A 17,752-nucleotide genomic window follows, 5' to 3' on the forward strand; every position below is an offset into this window, starting at 1 on the left:
TGCAAGTGAGTATTCCTCATTCATTTACTGATGTGTTTTTTTTTTTTTCTCTCTTCTGGAGGTTGATTGGCCCTTTGTGATTGGGCTGTCATGTGTGCGGGGGGTGGTTTTTTCGGACCTCTTTAGCACACTTTGGTATATATATGTTGGATCAGCAGGTATACACTTTAGCTCTGAAGAAGGGGGTTCATCTCCCGAAACGCATCAGCTTATCCCTGTGCAGTATTGTATAGGTCTGTTGTCGTGGACTACCTGTTCTGGTTTTATTCGTTTTTTGGGTTTGTGAGTATATATCTATTTGTTTTCTTAATAAATACGTGGTGTACTACGGTAATGCACGATGAGAGTGCACCCGTGTCTGCTTTTGTCCAGGAGTACATGCATGTATAATATAAAACAGCTAAAAATAGATATGACAGGATTTCCAAATGGTGATCGCCATGGGGAGTCTCACCAGGGAGCTGTGGAAGTGTGATTCTGCAAGAACCCAAGGGGACAAGCCAGAAGCAGATTCAAAGTAGGTAGGCAATCATGATGGCACCCAAAGTAATTACATGAATCAAGAGCTGTATGTCAAAGTGTTGATTCTCCATATCCTCATAGAGCTCCATGAGGATACTGAGAAGCAACACTTTGACGTACAGCTCTTGATTCATGTAATAACTTTGAGTGCCATCATGATTGCCTACCTACCCTGAATTTGCTTTCTGTTTTCCCCCTTGGGTTCTCACAGAGTCACTTCCCCAGCTCCCAGGTGACACTCCTCATGGCGATCACCATTTGGAAATACTGTCATATGTATTTTTATCTAATTTATATTATACATGCATCTACTCCTGAAGAAGTGAACAAAGTCACGAAACGCGTCGAGTTTTTGGATGCAATTTTAATGTAATTATGTATTGTATGTATTGACATCTGGATTGTATACGGTCAATAGTATATCCAATTATGTATGAAATGCATTAATATGGATTTATAACAAATCAGTTTACCACTTTATCCTCTTTTTGTATACAATGAGAAGTTTATTCATTTGTTAAAAATGAATGTTGGAAACTAGTTATTCGTTGGTCGTGTGTGTTGTGCCTCATTTAAAGTCCCAGGACAAATAAATTGGTTGTATGGATCTCTTAGCATAGTGATGTCACCGCTTCCATAATACATGGGTGACAGTTCTGAATTAAAAATACCTGAGTCACCTTTCTGCCTTTTGTTCTCCTACTTCCTCATTGTTTCTGATGGTGCCAAGTGGCTGGTTGACATTCCAAAAATCCCTTACTACTAGATATCTAGACACTTAGGTTATCATCTAATATGACCTGTAGCCATTTGTTACTGTATTATTTTTAGGAATTTTTGATATTGACTGACCACCTTTATACCATCTCTGCCTTTTTCTTTTTATACCAATAAAAAATCTCTTCTTAGAAAAAAAATGTAAAGAGGTATTAAACCCAAAATCAAAAATGTATATTGCAGCTCACCAATCATTAGATGTGATGGCTGCATTAGTTTTTTTTTTTTGGGGGGGGGGGTTCCCCTTCTGTTTTCACCTGGTGATCTTGTCAGTACAATACGTCCTGTATTAGGCTACGTTCACACTAGCCTTGTTAGCAAGCGGCAGACAGGTGTTTGGGAAGCGTTTTTACCGTTTCCCAAACGCCTGGTAAAATTCTGCACATTGCAGCACATGGTGCAGTTCAAACGGGAGCGTTAGCGTCGCGGCAAAACGGACGCCTGTGGTCAAGTCAGGAGTTGAAGCCTCCTATTCAAGTCTATGGTGCCGCTCTGCAAACGCCCAGCCGGTGTTTGCGGTGTGGTTGCGACGCAGTTGCAGGGCGTTTGCGGAGCGTTAACACCATTCAAACTTCATTATAGGCATTTGTGGGGCATTTTTAACACTTGGCAAATGCCTAGCAACCACCGCTAAACCGTGCATGCGGCGTTTGCGGAGCGTTAAAAACGCTACGCAAACTCTGGACCAACGCTTGTCAAACGCTATAGGGGCCTTAGGCAAGAGTTGGAAAAACAGTCAAGTGTGAACGAGCCCTTAGAGTGCCTCCACTATGGAAGAAGGAGCACAGGTGGCATCTTCAAATTAACATGGTCAGTCTGGGGGGAGGGGAGTGTTAGCTGGAGTCTGGCTTCAATTTGTTAGTGTATTTAATTCTCCTAGTCCAGTGGTGGGCAACCTTTTTTTTCAACTGAGCCAAATCTCGCCAAAACCACGATTGAAATTTATTTTGAGAGCCACATTTTTAAAACTGAAAATACATAGGATGTTACACTGTTTTTAGTTTCAATAAGTTTTTATAGTAATTCATCCCCCATATAGTAATTCAGCCCCCATATAGTAATTCATCCCCCATATAGTAATTCATCCCCCATAGTAATTCATCCCCCATAGTAATTCATCCCCCATATAGTAATTCATCCCCCATATAGTAATTCATCCCCCATATAGTAATTCATCCCCCATATAGTAATTCAGCCCCCATATAGTAATTCATCCCCCATATAGTAATTCATCCCCCATATAGTAATTCATCCCCCATAGTGTAATTCATCCCCCATAGTAATTCATCCCCCATATAGTAATTCATCCCCCATATAGTAATTCATCCCCCATATAGTAATTCATCCCCCATATTAATTCATCCCTCATATAGTAGTAGTAAGTAAGTAGCAAGTAGTAAGCCAAGTCCCCCCTGTGTCAATTCACTTACCTTTGTTCCGCGCGTTCCTCTCGCCGTGTTCCCGCGCCGTTCCGGTCTTCAGGGCGGACTGTGAGAGGAGCCTAGCTCCTCTCACGTTCGTCACGCTGCCCCACCTACACACATCCTGACAGCCAATCACTGGCTATCAGGATGTGAGTGGCAGCGAGACTGGCCAATCATTGCATTTGAGCGTGCTGCCTTGGCTGTTTTTTTTTGGATCACGCTGCAGAGTCCCTGCCGCCCGAGAAGAGGGAGGGGAGCGGGCGCCCGGAACACAACAGCCGCATTAAAGCGTGTAAAGAGCCGCATGTGGCTCGCGAGCCGCGGCTTGCCGACCACTGTCCTAGTCCAACTAACACTTTATAAGTAGTTACAGCAAACTTTTTTCTTTCTTTTTGGATAAAGGGTTTACATAAATAACTAAAAGTCGATCATTGTAAGCATCTTTGCTAGAATTAGTTTGTCTCGTCTCTAAAACTGATACATTCTACTGGCAAATTTCTTCTTTTGAAAAACAGGCTGGATCACCAGATGAAAGGAGACCCAAGCCTAAAAAAGAAAACTAACATCTAAGAAATGGTAAGCTGCAATAAAATGCTTGCTTTGTGGTTTAATACCATCTTAAAGTGTTACTAAACCCACAACAGTAAAATCAGTCTGTATGTGCAGTAAAACATGTTTGTTATACTCACTGTGGAACCTAAGGGGTTAATCCTCTGCATTGTGTAAAAAAGCTGTTTGATCCTGTCCTCTCCCATTCTACTGTCCCCTAATCCATCTGCTGATACTACAGAGCTCTAGGAGTCACTCTACACATGCTCAGTTTAGTGTGTATTGCTAGTGTTTTTTGTTTGTATCCATGCATCTGCAAATGATTATGCTGTACAAATTAAGTTGAACAAAAAAGTGTTTCCCCTTCCTGCCATCATCTTGCTTTTCTACACTACACTCAGGCCCCAAGAACACTAGTGTTAGCTCAAAAATCGCTGGTAAACAGTTTCTAGTAGCATTTCAGGAGCGTTTTTATATTACATGTAGGGGAAAACAAAAAAACAAAAAAAAGCTTTTTGGAGCATTTTAGTAGCATTTTTTTCTGCTGGAAAAACGCTCCCAAAAACTCTACAAACACAATTTTATTCTGCTCCTAAATGCTGAAGCTTGAGAAAAGCTACTAGCCTAAAATTGTGTGCATGGACACATAAGAGAACGACAGAAAAATAAATGCAGATGACAGCGCCTAGGAGCTTAAAAAATTGCTAGTGTGCATGGAGCCTCAATCAGCAACTGTGAAGTGATGTCACAGGAAACAGGAACACAACACACCAAAAGCTTAAAAAATACACTCAAACTGCAAGTAAAACACTCCAAATACATCAGAAATAATACACATTACCATGGCACAATATCACACTTAACGCAACAAATATTAGGGCAGATGCTGAAATGCTTGCCTTCAGTGTGAACTGGTTCTTAAGGCATCATTGGGGCTTACTTACATCATGTCTGTTGTGCGATTGCGTGCAGGAAAGTCCCTATATGTAATTTTTTTTTTTTGTACAAATAATGCAAACCATGACAGTACCTGTATCTGACTTAGGTCTTGTTCATACTCGGGCGGAGATCTAGTCCAGGGAAATGACGTTCTCCACAAGGGCACACAGAGAACTGTTGTCTATGTGCCTAAGAGTCCTGGTCGTAAGCTTGGGACAGTGTTTGCCACATGTAAACACACCCGGTGGTTGGGAACAGTGTGAAGCTCGATTTATTAGACCATACTACCGTCTTCCATTCATGGATAGTCCACGATTTATGGGTGCTGCACCACTTTCTCCTTTTCTGAGCATTAATATTGGTCAATAGTGGTTTGGTAACTGCAGCTCACTCGTGAATGTTTTGTTTATGGATATGGATGCAGTGATACCTGTTTTTTACCAGAGAGTGCGATGTACCCATACTTGTGCTCAAGTACTTGCCGATACCAATTACCGATACCTTTGCGGTGCAATTTGAGCTCATAGAAAATGAATGTGATTCGAACAAGAATGCAGTGCAATTCCTGTCCAAATCACATGCAGTTTCCCGCACGGCTTTTGAGTGAACCCAGGCTGAAGTCAGTATGACAAACCTTATACACAGAACAAGTAAACAGTGCAGTGCTAAAACTATGATTGACAGTATAAAAATGAAATAATCAGAGTTCAATGTAAACAACAGTCTATAAAGTGCCAGGTGACTGGTTAAATTCAATGGTGGTGCTCCGTGAGAAATGGCAGAATTACACACTCACCAGATGCGTAATAGTTATACGCATTAAATATCACATCCAGGGGTTTCCTTATCAGATATAGGTCTGGTCAAGGTTATGGCGATCCTCCCTCAGGGTAGTAGTCATCAAATGCCCAGAATCAAAATTACTCGGATCCAGGTAACCAGAGGTCCCTTTAAGGGATGGGTAGAAGAGGCTGCCTTGCTTACAGGATGTCTTCCTTCTCTGGGTAAGGCAACAGACCACAGGCTGCAGCTTCACACACCCGGAAAAGTGCGTAATTCTGCCATTTCTCACGGAGCACCGCCATTGAATTTAACCAGTCACCTGGCACTTTATAGTCACACAGATTGTTGCTTACATTGAACTCTGATTATTTCATTTTTATACTATCAATCATAGTTTTAGCACTACACTGTTTACTTATTCTGTTTATAATGTTTATGTTGGTTACCTTGAGTGCTTAGCTGTTGTCTGGATAGCGCTCACTTTTACATCTTTTATTAGTATGACAAACCTGGGTTCACACAGGAGAGGTGGGGGAAACCACATGTGATACAGACAGGAATCAAAGGTATCAGCTTTAGCTATTGAAGAATTTGCACGAGTACAAAGCTTAGTATCAGCAATGATAACGGTATTGGTGCAACCCTACTTAGGAAGTTCACTCCGCACAGTTTTTGTGGACTTGTGTTTTGGAAGACTGAGATTGAGCTCTGCAGTCACTTTTACGGCAGTTGTTTCTTATTCCAGGTCACAATCCTGTGCAATGGCCTTTTGTCTCTTTTGTTTAGTTGACCATGTCAACTGTACTTATGCTGATCAGATTTTTTTTTTTCACGGAAACTGTATATGCTGTTATAACCTTTGATACTGTACCTCACGACACGGCAAATAAACTGGAAACTTCAGTCACAGAGTCACCAGCTAAGCGGGCACAAACAATTTGCCCTCTTTGAAACTCTGACATGACTCCATATTACAAGCAGCGCACGCAGTGAATGATGAAACTGAGGCTTCCCGTCTGTTAGCTAGGTGTCTCATCACACGGCGGAAGCAAAAGAATATTACACCACTCCCTCTTTCAGTGCGAAACATGTTACCACTTTCACACCTGCAAATGTAATGTTTCCCTTTTTTGTACAACCCTTGTACTTTCTACTATAAATCCCAATAAGTGTAATAACTATGGGATATATATTGGAATTTTTTTTTTTTATACTGCTATTGGTTGTGATCAGGGACTTATAATGGGACTGCGATAGTGCGGAAGGCAATCTGACACCAACTGACATCACCAGTGACAATAATACAATGATTAGTGATAATACTATAACACTGTCACTGTACTGACACTGGCTGGGAAGGGGTTAACATCTAGGGTGATCAAGGGGTTAAATATGTGCCTAACAATGTGTAATGTGTGTATTATATGCTGCTTTTACTAAGAGATTTCTTTCCCTCTGTGCAGAACCCTGTGTTGATTGCCCAGAGGCTCTGATTGGACACAGCCAATAAACAGGCCCTGGTCATGAATCATTGGCTAGGACCTACTGACAGACTCCTGCTATGTACAATCATAGCAGGTGTTGGAGGGGGGATTTGCTTGCATAGGCCGGCCGCCCGCCCGCAGTACATTGCGGGCGGGCAGTCTGTAGGTGGCTAAAGAGACATCACATTGTGACATTTCACTAAAGTTTAAAAGAAAAAAAAAATTAACAGCACTTTAACTACTTGGCAACCACGCTATAGCCAAATGACAGTTACAGCGCGGTTGTCCAGTTCTGGGAGGGCGTCATATGAAGTTCTCCCAGAACGCACCCTCCCCCAAGCCCCCAGCGTCGCGCACCTGGCGATCTCAATGATCGCTGTGTCCTATGGACACAGCTGATCCCATAATGTGGTAAAAGGCCAATCACAGCAGCCTTTTACCACATGATCAGCTGTGTCCAATGACACAGCAGATCACTGGGTAAATACAGTTGCCAGTTATCGGCTGCACTTTCCTCACGCTGACACAGTATGAGGAGGGTACTGTCGACAACTGGCAATTGTCCGAGAACAGATCGGCCCTGATGATCAGTGCTGCCCATTAGTGCCACCCACCAGTGCCCAGCCGTGCCACCCACCAGTGCCCATCATTGCTGCATATCAGTGCCGCCTATCCATGCCGCCTCATCAATGCACATCAGTGAAAGAGAAAAATTACCTGTTTGCAAAATGTTATAATAGAAAAAGAAAAACTTTTTTTTTCAAATTGTTTGCTCTTTTTTTATTTATCGTTCAAAAAGTAAAACATCCAGCGGTGATTAAATACCACCAAAAGAAAGCTCTATTTGTGAGGAAAAAAAGATAAAAATTTCATATGGGTACAATGTTGCATGACCGCGCAATTGTCATTAAAAGTGTGACAGCGCTGAAAGCTGAAAATTGGCCTGGGCACAAAGGGGGTATAAGTGCCCGGTAGGCATGCCGTTAAGAGTGCCAGGTACCTCCATCCAGAGTTGACACTATCTACATGGTAAAACACATGTCCTCACTCTGTTGAAGGTACGTGTTAGAATTTTTCCCTAACCTCTTCCCGTCTGGTCCATGTTGATAAACGGATGGGAGAGCTGCTGATGCGACGTTTCTAAACATCCCCCTGCATCCATTGCCTATGGTGACACTGTACTGCTAGGGTGACAATATGTTAAAATAAATAATCATATAAAAAAATAAAAAAAAAATGTAAAAAAAAAAAGTTAAAAAAATTATAATTTTTGGTTATAAACAAATTTGTTTTTGTTTTACTAAAAAGATAGATGAATACTTTTTGGCCAAGATTTATGAAGAAAGATTATTTATTTTCAACATTTTTGGACTTTTTCATTTATATAACAAAAAAAATCCCAGTGGTGAATAAATACCACCAAAATAAAGTTTTATCTGTCTCAAAAAAATGATAAAAAAGTCATACGGGTACAGTTTCGCATGACCGCGCAATTGTCATTCGAAGTGTGATAGCACTGAAAGCTGAAAATCGACCTGGGCTGGAAGGGGGTAAAAGTGGTTAATCAGTGGCAGTCAATCAGCTGCATCAGTTCACCTTGCTTGTGTGGATGAAGGAATCCACTAGCTGAAAAAAAAAAAAAAAACCCACAGTATATAGCCAGCTTCAGGGGGTCTGGGATTTAGAATACAGATAAGAAACTAAAAAACTCACTAAATTAAAGTGGAACTCCCCAATAGGAATCAAGACCGCAATAAAAACCCAACAAAAGGTTCTAACAAAGAATAAAGATTTGGCTTGACGTTGATCTGCGTGCCTCCAATACCAGGGCCCTTAACCTCCTTAGCGGTAATCCCGAGTGTAGCTCGGGGTAAAATTTCTATACCAAGAGCGGTAACCCCGAGCTACACTCGGGCTTACCATGCGGCGCTGCTCTGGGGGTCCCTGCAGCACTTACCTTGTCCTTCGCTCCAGCGATGTGTCCCCTGCAGCGTCCCCGGCCATCTCCTCCGGCATCCGGCTTCTGTGTTCCGGTCCCTGTGACGTCGGGACGTACGGGCGCCGGAACCAGCGGGAAATTTGAAATTTTTAAAAAATTTCATTTTTGCTGTCATTGCTGTTTCAATGCATTTCACATATATTTTGTCCCTACTGCTTTGTCCTGTGCCCTGCCTGCATTTTGAATGTTCTTTCTGCCTGGAAACTTAGAAAAGTCCATGGCATCCAAAAAGCGTCCCTTTACGTCAAAAGCGGTTTTAGAACAGCGATAGTAAATCAGAACCACTTGCAGAATTGAGTGATAATGATTCGTGGGGAAATTCGTCATCAGACACTGAAAACGATTTTGCGACTTTGCTCAGCGATGTGCGAATTTGCCTCTGTATTTCAAATTTCAGTGTTTTTGGTTTGATTATATTATTGAATTAAATTTATTATATTATTTTTTATGATTATTTATTAAATTATAATTTATGATTTCATGTTTCAAATTTTATCATATCCAGAATGTTTAATAGACTCTTGTTCGGACAGATTTCAGTGAGTTATTCCTAAAAATTACAGCCTACAATAAAAAACTACATATTTCCATGCAAAAAAATGGTACCGCTTTCAGCACAAAAAAAATCGGAAAGAATCATACCGCCGAGGAGGTTAATAGAGATTTTCAGTCCCCTCTTAATATACAGACCTCCTACCTGCAATGCCTGCACACAAGGCCATAGACCTTTCTTTAGTACAGGCTACATGCCAAGCACCACTCCTAGAAAGCATACATCCAAATATCCACAGATAGCAAGCTGTGTAAACACACAGGCATTACATAACTGGACACAATGACCATTCATCTCCTCCTCAGAACTACGTACACAGCAGAATTTTCAGGGAAGTGCTGCTTGCGGCAGTTCAAGGTAGGAAATCAATGGTCTTATGGGGTCATTCACTGTACAGAGAAGTGTGCGGGGCAACCAGGGGTTAACATACCATGGTGCAGAACAAACAATTTTATAGAAATTGCATACATACAAAGGATATACATTGGAAACAGTCATTTCGGACATTCAGGGCAAAATTAAAGTGCCTGTGTAAGGGCTGCCCCCCTCCCCCCCCCCCAATCCTCTAATACTCACCTCTCCAGTGCTCCCCTCTCACTCTTTCCTCTACTGCTGCCTCCAACACACTGGTATGGGCCAATCAAGGAAGCAGCCAAATCCCCCCCTCCATCATGTGACAGTGCTTGTATTGTGGTAGGTCCCCTTACCCAGAAGCAGTGGCTGAGACAGAACAAGTCCAGCTTTACACTGATTCTGTCACTTTGCCCAGCATAGATGTGACAACGTCTCTTAAAACTTCATTAATGTGTCCTGTGAATATCTAGCTGAATTGCCTGCATCCCCAATATTACGATTTATTTATTTCAGTTACTTATATAGCGCCGTCAATTTACGCAGCTCTTTACATATTTATTGTACATTCACATCAGTCCCTAACCCTCAAGGGGTTCATACATACACATACAAAGGCCAATTTAAACAGGAGCCAATTAACCTACCAGCATGTCTTTGGAGTGTGCGAGAAAACCGGAGTACCCAGAGGAAACCCACGCAGGCACAGGGAGAACATGCAAACTCCAGGCAGATGGTGCCATGGTTGGGATTCGAACCAACAACCCTAATACTGCCAGGCGGAAGTGCTAACCATTTAGCCACTGTGCTGCCCAAATAACCATACACCACTAAATGCAATTCTTACCTTCAGAGGAAAAGGGTCTAAACTGTACTGTCCCTTTAACACTCATGCCCTGGCATTATAATGCCCTTCGCATTGCATTGCTGTATGAAAAAAAAAAAAAACTATATGCTCATGTGCATTTTTTTGGTGCATGGACATGCATGGAGGACACAGGGAACACAGATGGGCACATGAATGTATTGCGATGCGAGGAAGCACACCAAGTACTATAGGACTGTGAGTCTGGGAATGCATTGTGCAATGATATGGATGTACCCTCAATGGGTCCTGGTGTTGTATCTATTGGACTTTTCTTTTTTTGCGTAGAGTTCAGTTACCTTATAGCAGGTGTTAAGAACTCATCAAATATATAGGCTGCATCCAATGCACTCAGCTTACAAAGAATGCCCAGCTTCATTATCAAGGCAACATTGCCCACATGTTTGTTGGTAGAATAAATACTGGTATTGGCATAACAACATTCCTTTTCTGATATCATTGCCATCTCTGCTGGGACAAAAGGGAAGAGGTATGTCCAACTCTACAAGTCATATACTGTAGGTATATTTCAGGGCCGTCCAAACTTTCTTAACAAAAAAGTCAGTTTACTGTTGTTCAGACTTTAGGGGGGTCGGACTCTGCCCAGTGGGAGTAAACAATGCCCCATCTCTGGTATTGGGGGAGGAATAGTGTCCCCTTGTTGGTGTCAGTTGGAGGAATAGAGCCTGATTGTTAGGGTCAGTGGAAGGACTTACGTCCCATTGTTGGTGTCAGTGGAGGGAATAGTGCCCTACTGTAGGTGTCAGTGGCAGGAATAATGCCTTAAGGGCCAGATAAAAGGCAAGCAAAGGGCAGTTTGGAAACCGCCGGTCCATTTTATAGTACAGCAGCTCTAAGAGCCTTCAGAGATCAGACAACTTACAGAGAGACCACCTCCTGCATCCGCTTAATGCCAAACAAAAACAATTCAAGTACAATATTTCACATTTCCTAGATTTAAAATGTGGTAAATATGTATTTAAATCATTATTATTATAATATTAAACTCAAATATATCCAGTCTATGGGATCTAGCTATAATGCAATACTTTGTCTCCAGTCTATGGGGCCTGGATATACAGTAATACGAAGTATCAGGTTTATGGGATCGAGCAATCTTATATACTGTAAGAAGTCTATGGGGTGTAGATACACTATAATACATTGCCTCCAGTCTATGGGGCCTGGATATACAGTAATACGAAGTATCAGGTTTATGGGATCGAGCGATCTTATATACTGTAAGAAGTCTATGGGGCCTGCATAAACTGTAATACGTAGTATCAGGTTTATAGGATCGAACTTATATACTGTAAGAAGTCTATGGGGTGTAGATACACTATAATACATTGTCTCCAGTCTATGGGGCCTGGATAAACAGTAATACGTAGTATCAGGTTTATGGGATCGAGTTTATATACTGTAAGAAGTCTATGGGGTGTAGATACACTATAATACATTGTCTCCAGTCTATGGGGTCCAGTTATACTTTAATACATTGTATCAAGAGATTGCCAATCACTTCAAAGACAAGACTGATGCAATACGTGAGGACACCTCCACTGTACAGATATCTTCCCCACTTGACACACCGGGGTTTATTTACTAAAGCTGGAGAGTCCAAAATCAGACTCCCTTCTGCATAGAAACCAATCAGCTTCTAACCTCAGCTTGTTCAATGAAGCTTTGGCAATGAAACCTGGAAGCTGATTGGTTTCTATGCAGAAGTGAGTCTGATTTTGGACTCACCAGCTTTAGTAAATAAACCCCACCTTGTCTAACAGCACAATCAACACTTTCCTCTTTTGAACTGGCTACTATTTAAGAGGTTACCAAATTTTTCTCAGATGCCCACCTATCCAATTGTCCCCTGGATCCTGTTCCCTCACAACTACTATGATCACCCTCTTCTTCTATCCTAGGCTCTCACACTCACATCTTCAATCTCTCCCTCTCTACTGGCACCTTTTCCCTCCCCCCCGAAAGCATGCACAGATCACCCCTCACCCCCATACTTAAAAAGCCCTCATTGGACCCCCACTAAACTGAACAAATTAAGACCTATCTTGTTGTTCCCATTCACCTCTAAACACTTTTAGAACGCTTAGTCTACAACCTTCTAAGCCTTTACCTCACTGAAAACAACCTTCTTGACCCCTTACAGTCTGGCCTTTCACTCACTCCACAGAAACTGTCCTACTAAAACAAAAAATTTGCTAACTGGTAAAACCAATGGCCATTACTCCATACTCTTACTACTAGACTTCTCTGCGGCCTTTGATACTCCTGACCACCCGCTGCTTCTCAAACTCCACTGCCTTGGCCCCCAAGATTCTGCTGTTTCCTGCTTCTCCTTCTACCTATCACAACGCTCCTTCAGTGTTACCCGTAATTCTGTTTTCTCCTCTCCACTTCCTTTTTCTGTAGGGGTCCCCCAAGGCCCTGTTCTTGGACCCCTTCTCTTCTCTAGCTACATCTCCACTTCTCCCAGGACCTCTTGATCTCAAGCTCCCTTGTCTCTTCCTCCCATGCTCGTCTCCAGGACCTACCTAGAGCCTCTCCCAACCTCTGGAACTCTCTACCTCAATCTGTCCAGCTATCTCCTACTCTGGCTGCCTTTAGATGATCCCTAAAAACTCCATCTTTTCAAGGAAGCCTATCACACTTCCAACAAACTGAACTTCCATTAGCTCATCTCCCCACAGTTATAACCTTTTGTACCACTTGCCCCACCTTATTAGATTATAAGCACCTTGTAACCATTTTGTATTGTAACTGTACTGTCTCCTTTTAGATTGTAAATAGCTGCACAAATTTGTGGTGCTATATAAATCCTGTATAATAATAATAATAAAGTCTATGGGAACAAGCTATAGTATTGTATGTAGTATCCAGTGTATGTGGTGAAGAAATACTGTACTACATTGTATTTAATTCAGACAGCCCAGTTATACTGTAATACATTGTATCATGTCTATGGGATCAACCTATAGTCGTATAAACTGTATCCAGTCCATGGGGTGTAGATATACTGTAATACATTGTCTCCAGTCTATGCAGTCCAGTTATACTGCAATGCATTAAAGGGAGTTTATCAAAACTGGAGCAGCTGTGCATGGAAACCAATTAGCTTCCATCTTCAAAGTTTAACCGAACAAGATGAAAACAGCCGACTGGTTGCTATACACAGCTGCTCCAGTTTTGATAAATTCCCCTCACTGTATCCCGTCTATGAGGTGCAGATATGCTCTCTACCCATCCTGTAATCCCTGGTATAAAGTCTATGGGGGGTCTGCCCATCCTGTAATCCCTGGTATAAAGTCTATGGGGGGTCTGCCCATCCTGTAATCCCTGGTAAATAGTCTATGGGGGGCTACTACCCATCCTGTAATCCCCAGTATATAGTCTATGGGGGGAGGGAATGTCTGCCTATCCTGTAATCCCTGGTATACAGTCTATGGGGGGGGGGGGGCTACTACCCATCCTGTAATCCCCAGTATATAGTCTATGGGGGGGGGGGGGGATGTCTGTCATATCCCGTAATCCTTGGTATATAGTCTATGGGGGGGGGAATGTCTGCCTATCCATGCAATCCCTGGTATACAGTCTGTGGGGGGGCTACTACCCATCCTGTAATCACCGGTATATAGTCTATGGGGGGGGGGGAATGTCTGCCTTTCCTGTAATCCCCGGTATATAGTCTATGGGGGGGATTACCCATCCTGTAACCCCCGGTATATAGTCTATGGAGGTCTACCCATCCTGTAACCCCTGGTATATAGTCTACGGAGGTCTACCCATCGTCTATGAAGGTCTACCCATCCTGTAATCCCCAGTATATAGTCTAGGGAGATCTACCCATCCTGTAATCCCCAGTATGTAATCTAGGGGTGTCTACCCATCCTGTAATACCCGGTATATAGTCTGGGGGGGTTTACCCATCCTGTAATACCCGGTATATAGTCTGGGGGGGGTCTACCCATCCTGTAATCCCCGGTATATAGTTTATGTGGGTCTACCTATCCTGTAATCCCTGGTATATAGACTATGGGTTTCTACCTGTCCTGTAATCCCTGATATATAGTCTATGGGTGTCTACCTATCCTGTAATCCCCAGTATATAGACTGGGGGGGGTCTACCTAGCCTGTAATTCCCAGTATATAGACTATGGGGGGGTGTCTACCTAGTCTGTCATCCCCGGTATATAGTCTAAGGGGGTCTACCTATCCTGAAATCCCCGGTATATAGACTATGGGTGGCTACCTATGCTGTAATCCCCAGTATACAGTCTATGGGGGGTATATCTAGCCTGTAATCCCCAGTATATAGACTATAGGGGGGTATATCTAGCCTGTAATCCCCGGTATATAGACTATGGGGGGGTATATCTAGCCTGTAATCCCCGGTATATAGACTATGGGGAGGTATATCTAGCCTGTAATCCCCGGTATATAGACTATGGGGGGTATATCTAGCCTGTAATCCCCGGTATATAGACTATGGGGGGTATATCTAGCCTGTAATCCCCGTATATAGACTATGGGGAGTATATCTAGCCTGTAATCCCCAGTATATAGACTATGGGTGTCTACCTATCCTGTAATCCCCGGTATATAGACTATGGGGGGGTAATATCTAGACTGTAATCCCCGGTATAAAGACTATGGGGGGTATATCTAGACTGTAATCCCCGGTATATAGACTATGGGGGGGGTAATATCTAGACTGTAATCCCCGGTATATAGACTATGGGGGGTATATCTAGCCTGTAATCCCCGGTATATAGACTATGGGGGGTATATCTAGCCTGTAATCCCCAGTATATAGACTATGGGTGTCTACCTATCCTGTAATCCCCGGTATATAGACTATGGGGGGTAATATCTAGACTGTAATCCCCGGTATATAGACTATGGGGGGTATATCTAGACTGTAATCCCCGGTATATAGACTATGGGGGGTATATCTAGCCTGTAATCCCCGGTATATAGACTATGGGGGGTATATCTAGCCTGTAATCCCCGGTATATAGACTATGGGGGGTATATCTAGACTGTAATCCCCGGTATATAGACTATGGGGGGGTAATATCTAGACTGTAATCCCCGGTATATAGACTATGGGGGGGTAATATCTAGACTGTAATCCCCGGTATATAGACTATGGGGGGTATATCTAGCCTGTAATCCCCGGTATATAGACTATGGGGGGTATATCTAGCCTGTAATCCCCGGTATATAGACTATGGGGGGTATATCTAGCCTGTAATCCCCAGTATATAGACTATGGGGGGTATATCTAGCCTGTAATCCCCGGTATATAGACTATGGGGGGTATATCAAGCCTGTAATCCCCGGTATATAGACTATGGGGGGTATATCTAGCCTGTAATCCCCGGTATATAGACTATGGGGGGGGTATATCTAGCCTGTAATCCCCACATATAGACTATGGGTGTCTACCTATCCTGTAATCCCCGGTATATAGACTATGGGGGGTAATATCTAGACTGTAATCCCCGGTATATAGACTATGGGGGGGGGAGGAGTAATATCTAGACTGTAATCCCCGGTATAAAGACTATGGGGGGTATATATAGCCTGTAATCCCCGGTATATAGACTATGGGGGGTATATCTAGCCTGTAATCCCCGTATATAGACTATGGGGAGTATATCTAGCCTGTAATCCCCAGTATATAGACTATGGGTGTCTACCTATCCTGTAATCCCCGGTATATAGACTATGGGGGGTAATATCTAGACTGTAATCCCCGGTATAAAGACTATGGGGGGTATATCTAGACTGTAATCCCCGGTATATAGACTATGGGGGGTAATATCTAGACTGTAATCCCCGGTATATAGACTATGGGGGGTATATCTAGCCTGTAATCCCCAGTATATAGACTATGGGGGGTATATCTAGCCTGTAATCCCCAGTATATAGACTATGGGTGTCTACCTATCCTGTAATCCCCGGTATATAGACTATGGGGGGGTAATATCTAGACTGTAATCCCCGGTATATAGACTATGGGGGGTATATCTAGACTGTAATCCCCGGTATATAGACTATGGGGGGTATATCTAGCCTGTAATCCCCGGTATATAGACTATGGGGGGTATATCTAGCCTGTAATCCCCGGTATATAGACTATGGGGGGTATATCTAGCCTGTAATCCCCGGTATATAGACTATGGGGGGTATATCTAGCCTGTAATCCCCGGTATATAGACTATGGGGGGTATATCTAGCCTGTAATCCCCGGTATATAGACTATGGGGGGTATATCTAGCCTGTAATCCCCGGTATATAGACTATGGGGGGTATATCTAGCCTGTAATCCCCAGTATATAGACTATGGGGGGGGGGGGAGGAGTAATATCTAGACTGTAATCCCCGGTATAAAGACTATGGGGGGTATATCTAGACTGTAATCCCCGGTATATAGACTATGGGAGGGGTAATATCTAGACTGTAATCCCCGGTATATAGACTATGGGGGGTGTAATATCTAGACTGTAATCCCTGGTATATAGACTATGGGGGGTATTTCTAGACTGTAATCCCCGGTATATAGACTATGGGGGGGGGGGGAGTAATATCTAGACTATGGGTGTCTACCTAGCCTGTAATCCCCGGTATATAGACTATGGGGGGTAATATCTAGACTGTAATCCCCGGTATATAGACTATGGGGGGGGGGGGGGAGTAATATCTAGACTGTAATCCCCGGTATAAAGACTATGGGGGGTATATCTAGACTGTAATGCCCGGTATATAGACTATGGGGGGTATTTCTAGACTGTAATCCCCGGTATATAGACTATGGGGGGGTAATATCTTTTCTAGTCTGTAATCCCCGGTATCAGCCCTGCTATCACAATAACAATACTGTATACATCCTTCTGAAACCACAGCCAACCCCACAGCACCCTCCCCGCTCGCTGATTGGTCAGCACGACACATTCTTCCTCTAATCCCCGCCCACACATTTGACACTCATCCCCGATTGGCACAAGGTGATGTTTGTCCCAGGCGCCCCGCCCCGTCTCTCCAGCACAGAGGCCGAACAGAGAAGAATTTCCCGCCGCCGTCTCACACAGCGGTCATTACCACCGGCGGCGGCGGAACAGGCGTTAAGCGCATCCGACTCACCGTGCAACGCGGGCTCTTCCCCGTTATTGTTGTCGGACATGACGGCGACAGCTTGTGTCTGCTGGGGAGACGGAGCCGCACTGCGTAGCCACACCCCGCCGCACGTCACTCCACATCATCACCTGAGGTGCGGGGGAGGAGTCAGCGGGTCATGTGATCTATCCAAACAAACATTTTAACTCATTAGAAACCTAAGCAGCTGGATGGAGAACTGGCCTGAGAAGAAAATGCAGAGTGCCTGGCTGTCAGGCTGATGAGCGAACTACAGCGGAGAGGCCATGGCAGACCCCCTTCTGAATATGCTAGTTGAATGGCCCTTTTCAGAGTTTATTATTCTCAGAGGTA

At 43.3% G+C, this 17,752-nt stretch overlaps 1 protein-coding gene across 1 annotated transcript in view; it reads right to left on the reverse strand.

The window, feature by feature from the left end:
- BNIP3L (BCL2 interacting protein 3 like) overlaps window positions 1-17,533 on the reverse strand; it is a 74,405-nt gene extending 56,872 nt beyond the window's left edge. Inside the window, exon 1 of the mRNA XM_089658734.1 lies at window positions 17,408-17,533. Coding sequence (XP_089514860.1) covers window positions 17,408-17,447 — 40 coding nt within the window. The 5' untranslated portion in view covers window positions 17,448-17,533. The remainder of the gene's footprint in view (window positions 1-17,407) is intronic.
- Between the last annotated feature and the right edge of the window lie 219 nt (window positions 17,534-17,752).

The sequence above is a fragment of the Staurois parvus genome, unplaced genomic scaffold (assembly GCF_062004578.1).
Source record: "Staurois parvus isolate SC_StPar_1 unplaced genomic scaffold, SC_StPar_1.0 ptg001090l, whole genome shotgun sequence".
NCBI lineage: Eukaryota > Metazoa > Chordata > Amphibia > Anura > Ranidae > Staurois > Staurois parvus.